This window comes from Oncorhynchus mykiss, chromosome 1 (assembly GCF_057628025.1).
Source record: "Oncorhynchus mykiss isolate SJ-2025 chromosome 1, ASM5762802v1, whole genome shotgun sequence".
Classification (NCBI taxonomy): Eukaryota; Metazoa; Chordata; class Actinopteri; order Salmoniformes; family Salmonidae; genus Oncorhynchus; species Oncorhynchus mykiss.
In genome coordinates, this window is record NC_143022.1 from 14010001 (window position 1) to 14018065 (window position 8065).

General features: G+C 41.9%; 1 protein-coding gene across 3 annotated transcripts in view; it reads right to left on the reverse strand.

The window, feature by feature from the left end:
- The window catches only part of LOC110536036 (uncharacterized), a 141207-nt gene extending 134745 nt beyond the window's left edge, over positions 1-6462 (reverse strand). For all 3 annotated transcript variants that reach the window (XM_021621582.3, XM_090182609.1, XM_090182581.1), the window contains exons 1-2: positions 6116-6462; positions 5586-5923 (exon numbers count right to left, since the gene is read on the reverse strand). In XM_021621582.3, the coding sequence (XP_021477257.3) occupies positions 5586-5904 (319 nt within the window). In that variant the 5' untranslated portion in view covers positions 5905-5923; positions 6116-6462. The remainder of the gene's footprint in view (positions 1-5585; positions 5924-6115) is intronic.
- Positions 6463-8065: the final 1603 nt, after the last annotated feature.

Below are 8065 nucleotides of genomic sequence, written 5' to 3' on the forward strand. Positions count from 1 at the left end.
GTGAGACGCCTAAGACATCGCTACAGGGAGACAGGACGGACAGCTGATCGTCCTCGCAGTGGCAGACCACATATAACAACACCTGCACAGGATCGGTACATCCGAACATCACACCTGCAGGACAGGTACAGGATGGCAACAACAACTGCCCAAGTTACACCAGGAATGCACAATCCCTCCATCAGTGCTCAGACTGTCTGCAATAGGCTGAGGGAGGCTTGATTGAGGGCTTGTAGGCCTGTTGTAAGGCAGGTCCTCACCAGACATCACCGGCAACAACGTTGCCTATGGGCACAAACCCACCGTCGCTGGACCAGACAGGACTGGCAATAAGTGCTCTTCACTGACGAGTTGCAGTTTTGTCTCACCAGGGGTGATGGTTGGATTCGCATTTATCATCGAAGGAATGAACGTTACACCGAGGCCTGTACTCTGGAGCAGGATTGATTTGGAGGTGGAGGGTCCGCCATGGTCTGGGGGCGGTGTGTCACAGCATCATCGGACTGAGCTTGTCGTCATTGCAGGCAATCTCAACACTGTGCGTTACAGGGAAGACATCCTCCTCCCTCATATGGTACCATTCCTGCAGGCTCATCCTGACATGACCCTCCAGCATGACAATGCCACCAGCCATACAGCTCGATCTGTGCGTGATTTCCTGCAAGACAGGAATGTCAGTGTTCTTGCATGGCCAGCGAAGAGCCCGGATCTCAATCCCATTGAGCACGTCTGGGACCTGTTGGATCAGAGGGTAAGGGCTAGGGCCATTCCCCAAAAGAAGGTCCGGGAACTTGCAGGTGCCTTGGTGGAAGAGTGGGGTAACATCTCAGAGCAAGAACTGGCAAATCTGGAGCAGTCCATGAGGAGATGCACTGCAGTACTTAATGCAGCTGGTGGCCACACCAGATACTGACTGTTACTTTTGATTTTGACTTGACTTGTTCAGTTTATGACTCAGTTGTTGAATCTTGTTATGTTCATACAAATACTTACACATGTTGAGTTTGCTGAAAATAAAAGCAGTTGACAATGAGAGGACGTTTCTTTTTTTGCTGAGTTTATTCCGCTACTATTGATAATACAGTCAGTACTTCTGCTTACTGTCCTGTGTGAATTTAAGTATGCTTCCTCTAATTCTCTTTCTCTCTCTCTGTCTCTCTATTTTTCTCTCTCTCAAGTCCTCTCTTCTCTCGGATGACCTGAGCCCTAGGACCATGCCTCAGCACTACCTGGACTGATGACTCCTTGCTGTCCCCAGCCCACCTGGTCATCATGCTGTTTCTACTGTTCTGCCTGCGGCTATGGAACCCTGATCTGTTTACCGGACGTGCTACCCTGTCCCGGACCTGCTGTTTTCGACTCTCTCTCTCTACCGCACCTGCTGTCTAACTCTGAATGATCGGCTATGAAAAGCCAGATGACATTTACTCCTGAGGTGCTGATCTGTTACACTCTCTACAACCACTGTGATTATTATTATCTGACCCTGCTGGTCATCTATGAACGTTTGAACATATTGGCCATGTACTGTTATAATCTCCACCCGGCACAGCCAGAAGAGGACTGGCCACCCCTCAGAGCCTGGTTCCTCTCTAAGTTTCTTCCTAGGTTCCTGCCTTTCTAGGGTGTTTTTCCTAGCCACTGTGTTTCTACATCTGCATTTCTTGCTGTTTGGGGTAATAGGCTGGGTTTCTACATCTGCATTGCTTGCTGTTTAGGGGTTTTAGGCTGGGTTTCTACATCTGCATTGCTTGCTGTTTGGGGTTTTAGGCTGGGTTTCTGTATAGCACTTTGTGACATTGGCTAATATAAAAACGGCTCTATAAATACATTTCATTTGATTTGATTTGATACTACGCTAGACTTCTACTACTACGCTAGCCTTCTGCTGCTACGCTAGCCTTCTGCTACTATGCTAGCCTCAATTTTTAAAGCATCTAACAATTAAACATCTTTAATTCCTCCATTGCCACAAACAAACATTGGACAGCTGAAGCAAGCACAGCATTTTTCTTAAGGAAAATGACCCTTTCTAGTTTGAATATACAATCTAAATAGAGCATTACTTTTTGGGCATGTTTACCTTTCATAAATATCTCTAAATGCACAACATTGAACAGTCCTATGTATTACTTTCAGGACAATGAGAAAAGGCCTGTAAATGTATCTCCTGAAAACTCATCTGCACAGACCGTAATCATGGCATTCCCACATTCACAACAAAAAAGCACATTCAAAAGCATCAATCAGACAATGTCATGATTCATGTTGGTCTGAGACGATGGTGAGGGCACAATGGTGCTCAGCTCAGAAGAGTCGGTCCTCCTCATAAACGCTGAGGCACATTTGGAGACATATGTTTCCTGTTTGGCTAGGAAAAACAATAATCAAATCCTTTGAGCCTCTTTTTGTGAAAAGATGATTGCTAATATAAAAGTGGGATTTTGTATCATCATAAATTAGGATGAGCGAGTAATTACCTGCACCCTCTTTCCCTCTCTCTCCTGCACAACAACACACTATCGTCTCTTCTCAACAGGATGTAAAGTAGCCGAGGCAGTCACAAAGGCATTAAGTAGAACAGGCTTTCCCCCCACATACATTTCTTGTTAACAAACTATAGTTTTGGCAAGTCGGTTAAGACATCTACCTTGTGCATGACACAAGTAATTTTACTTATAATTCACTATATCACAATTCCAGTGGGTCAGAAGTTTACATACACTAAGTTGACTGTGCCTTTAAAAAGCTTGGAAAATTCCAGAAAATGATGTCATGGCTTTAGAAGCTTCTGATAGCCTAATTTACATTATTTGAGTCAGTTGGAGGTGTACCTGTGGATGTATTTCAATACCTACCTTCAAACTCAGTGCCTCTTTGCTTGACATCATGGGAAAATCCAAATAAATCAGCCAAGACCTCAGACAAAAAGTGTGGTTCATCCTTGGGAGCAATTTCCAAACACCTGAAGGTACCACGTTCATCTGTACAAACAATAGTACGCAAGTATAAATACCATGGGACCACACAGCCGTCATACCGCTCAGGAAGAAGACGTGTTCTGTCTCCTAGAGATGAAAGTACTTTGGCACGAAAAGTGCAAATCAATCCCAAAACAACAGCAAATGACCTTGTGAAGATGCTGGAGGAAACAGTTACAAAAGTATCTATATCCACAGTAAAACGAGTCCTAAATCGACATAACCTGAAAGGCCGCTCAGCAAGGAAGAAGCCACTGCTCCAAAACCGCCATAAAAAAGTCAGACTACGGCTTGCAACTGCACATGGGGACAAAGATCATACTTTTTGGAGAAATGTCCTCTGGTCTGATGAAACAAAAATAGAACTGTTTGGCCATAATGACCATCGTTATGTTTGGAGGAAAAAGGGGGAGGCTTGCAAGCCGAAGAACACCATCCCATCCTTGAAGCACGGGGGTGGCAGCATCTTGTTGTGGGTGTGCTTTGCTGCAGGAGGGACTGGTGAACTTCACAAAATTAGATGGCATCTTTGGGAAGAAGAATTACGTGGATATATTGAAGAAACATCTCAAGACATCAGTCAGGAAGTTAAAGCTTGGTCGCAAATGGGACTTCCAAATGGACAATGACCCCAAGCATACTTCCAAAGTTGGGGAAAAATGGCTTAAGGACATCAAAGTCAAGGTATTGGAGTGGCCATCACAAAGCACTGACCTCAATCCCCAGAGAAAATGTGTGGGCAGAACTGAAAAAGTGTGTGCGAGCAAGGAGGCCTACAAACCTGACTCAGTTACACCAACTCTGTCAGGAGGAATGGGCCAAAATTCACCCAATTTATTGTGGAAAGCTTGTGGAAGGCTACCCGGAACGTTTGACCCAAGTTAACTAATTTAAAGGCAATGCTACCAAATACAAATCGAGTGTATGTAAACTTCTGACCCACTGGAAATGTGATGAAATAAATAAAATCTGAAAGAAATAATTATCTCTATTATTCTGACATTTCCCATTCTTAAAATAAAGTGGTGATCCTAACTGACCTAAGACAGGGAATTTTTACTAGGATTAAATGTCAGGAATTGTGAAAAACTGAATTTAAATGTATTTGGCAAAGGTCTATGTAAACTTCCGACTTCAACTGTGTATGACCGTTGTTTCCAGACAAGTAGACAATCAGTGGGTTTGAAAGGGGCTGCAGACTAGTCAAGGCCAGGGCAGGATTTGCAGTGAAGGAAAAAAATATTTATGATTAAATAAATGGGAATATCAAACAAAATAATATCATTTGAAAATGTCTATAATTTTCAACAATAGAAAGGCCTTCTTCAACACATGACATACAGTACAAATAATACTACATGTGGGCTGTAGCTCTGAGACAAACAGTATGCATGTGTAATGAACTGAAGGGTATCAGACTGTCTGCACAACTCACCATCATCATGTTAGCCGACAGCTAGAACTTAGGCTTTAGATATAGGAGCTATGACAAGCATTGGGGTCCCAGACAAGGTTACTTGTTGCTACAGTACATACCACTTCTACTTTATGAAGTACAACTGCTTTCATACCAGTAGCCAACACAAAAAAATGTTGGAGAAAATTTATGCTCCTCTATAAACCTGAGTGAGGAGGTTACAAATGAGATTATAGAAAAGCCTCGAGGAATGTTTACTTTCAGTAAGGCTGAGGTTGAAATGAAACTACCTCATGTGGTTGAGGTAATTCACCAAAGGACATTTACTCTTAAAATCAATTTATTAAAAATATTTACTCGTTAATTTACAAACTTGTGCTAATAGGATACATAAATAATTTACAAATATAAAGTTTCTAATAAAGTTGGTTTGTACCTAACCAAAAGTGTGATCTATAACAGCTTAATAAATGTTATCCACTCATAAACTCCAGAGACGTCCTCACCTGTCCTCCTCAATCAGAACTTGGCACTTCCTCTAAAATCACTGCAGTCCCATCTGTTGGTAATCCATAGAGTGGAAGTCAAAGTGCTCCATTCTCTGCCAGTTACTCCACATTTACCACTTAAATCACATCACGTGGCTGCACTTTGTGTCACTGGGATGACTTTCATTGTGATGCTCTTTTATTAAGACCAGGTCTATACATCAGTGACATTGGCACTTAATGAACGAGGTGGTTATCAACAGTAGAATCCACAACTGCAAACACAGGATCTGTCAACTAAATATACAGTACATCTGGATCAAATATGAAGACGACAGTGCACTTAAGGATGCCATATGTAGCCAAATAGATAGAAACTGGCACCATTTCACAGTAAACGGATGGATATGTGGCATAATTGAAAATATTATCAGAGGACTGGAAGGAATGACAATAAGAGGATCTAATTGATACAAATCTAAAAAATAGTTGTCCTGTTCTCATAAATATTAGCAAATTATGTTAGTAATTGTGTTACTCCTTTCCCCAATATTGGTATGATACCTTTAGATTTAGAACGCATATGAAAGTATATTTAAATAACCGAATGGTTTCTATAAACATCTAGATATTATTAAAATACATTCTGTGATACAGAGTAGCGTCAATGAGCGCGTTAAATCATAGGTTTAGCTTTACCTTGTTCCGGGGAGAGAGAGAAACACGCGCGGGTAGCTTTGGCTGTCAGATGGCCTTTCTCTTGAGAGCCATAGCGCTCCTCTGGCGTGGTGAGCCGCTTCGGACTCGGACAGTGACTGGGGTTGTGATGTGGGCTCCGGCAGGTCTGGGTTCCAAAACCATCGTTCCCGATGCGTCTGGCGCAGAAGTCTGACTTACTGCTGTACATGGAGAGAGTCAGCCCGGTGAAGTCTGAATACACTGGGGTTTGGCGGTGACTCACCATTCCGAAAAGTGCTGAGGATTTCTGCATTGGAATTTCAGTGTTCCCGGTGTGCATTCTCTGTGTTCACAATTACCTGTGTCGGGGAGAGAAATACACATATCCCTTTTAAAAATTTGAAGACACATCAAACCATCTCCTAAACTTGAACATATGTTTTTTTTTACGCATGTTCTTCCCGAATTGCCAAATAACATGGAATATTTAGTGACGATAAATACAAAATATGCAAGAAGTGAGAGATCTTCATTCTCTTGATGACACCTACCTTATAAGCCGTCAAAAGGAATAAGATGTAGACTCCTTTATGGTCGGACTTGGTGTACATCAGCATCTTCCGCCAAATGCGGAGAAAAGCGTGTCTTAACCAACCGCATCCTCTTCGCTTCCAAAGTACATTTTAAAGCATTTTCTATGTATCATTTCTCAACATCTTCCCTTTGACTGACATCTGATTCATCCACTGAGTCGGCAGTATCCGAGTCAATGCGTCTCTGTCCGCACCAATGCAAGCATGACTGTCCGGGGACCAAAGGTAGGTGGGATATGAAGATATCGATCGTGGAGAGTCGTTTTACGGGTGAGAAAACTGATGTGCTTAGAAGTTAACGTAACAGCAGATGATGGGCAGGACCCAAGGAAAAGGCCCATGCGTATTGTTCCTTCTATAGGCATAGGCCAACATTAAATGTCATTGAAATGTAGGCTACCTCGTGTCTACATTCTGATGTATGTATAATTACATTCTTTTTAAGCAAAGCATAAAAAGGAAATATAACAAGAGTTGATTATTTCATAAAGATGAATAAAAAAGACAGCCTGTGTGAGCAAAGCATTACAAGCCCTATTCACCTCCATTCAAATTGTCAATAATTACCTCAATAAAAGCATGCATGTGATTAGTAAAATGAATTAATGTAACTGTATAGGCCTATGCCTATTGGATTGGCCTAAGCATGATCGCACATGCTGCTTAAAATAAAATAATAATTGGATATATAATAATCTTGATGTGAATAGACCTTATTGGAGCATACAATATATATACAGAGAGAGATATATATACACAGAGAGATATATATATATATATATATATATATATATATATATATATATATCTCTCTGTGTTGATCAGATACTGAATCCTCCACTAGATGTCACATATATATATATATACAGTTTATAGAAATGGCGGTAGACCTAAATGACTAACATATATGGCTATTAGTTGACGACAATAAGAGAAACTGTATGAATAGCAGTACAGTGTGGCTAAGTAGTGACATCTAGTGGAGGATTCAGTATCTGATCAACACAGAGAGAGAGAGAGAGAGAGAGAGAGAGACAGAGAGAGAGAAAGACAGAGAGAGAGAGAGATGACATTTGAATTGTCTTTATTCTTTTGGAACTTCTGTGAGTGTGATGTTTACTGTTCATTTTTATAGTTTATTTAACTTTTGTTTATTATCTACTTCACTTTTTTATTTCACCTTTATTTAACCAGGTAGGCTAGTTGAGAACAAGTTCTCATTTACAACTGCGACCTGGCCAAGATAAAGCATAGCAGCATAACTTGCTTTGGCAATGTTAGCATATGTTTCCCATGCCAATAAAGCCCCTTACATTGAATTGAATTGAGATGCCCTGGAGCTGTTGTCAGAGGACAGACTAGGGTGCCCAAGCCTCATCATAATTCACTGGTGCACAAACGACTTGAGGGCTCAGCAGGAAAGGGTGGCCACAGCACTCAAGGAAGTGATTGAAATAGCTTCTTCCACTTTCCCCAATGCACAAGTGGTTACCCTGCTACCACGAAAATACATTCACCTTGCCACCATACAGCGGGTGAATGTAAGCATTTCCCGGGACTGGCCCACCAATCCACCCTGGACTTGAACAGCCTTTATAACCAGGTTCACCTCCACAATTCAGCAATCCCAACTTTTGCCAGGACCCTGAATGTCACCCTCAACCACAGGAGCAACAGAGTAACGGAACAACAGAGCAACGGAACAACAGAGCAACAGAGCAACAGAACAACAGAACAACAGAGCAATAGAGCAACAGAACAACGGAGCCACAGAGCAACAGAACAACAGAGCCACAGAGCCACAGAGCCACAGAACAACAGAACAACAGAATAACAGAACAACAGAGCAACAGAGCAACAGAGCAACAAAACAACACAGCAACACAGCAACAGAACAACAGAGCAACA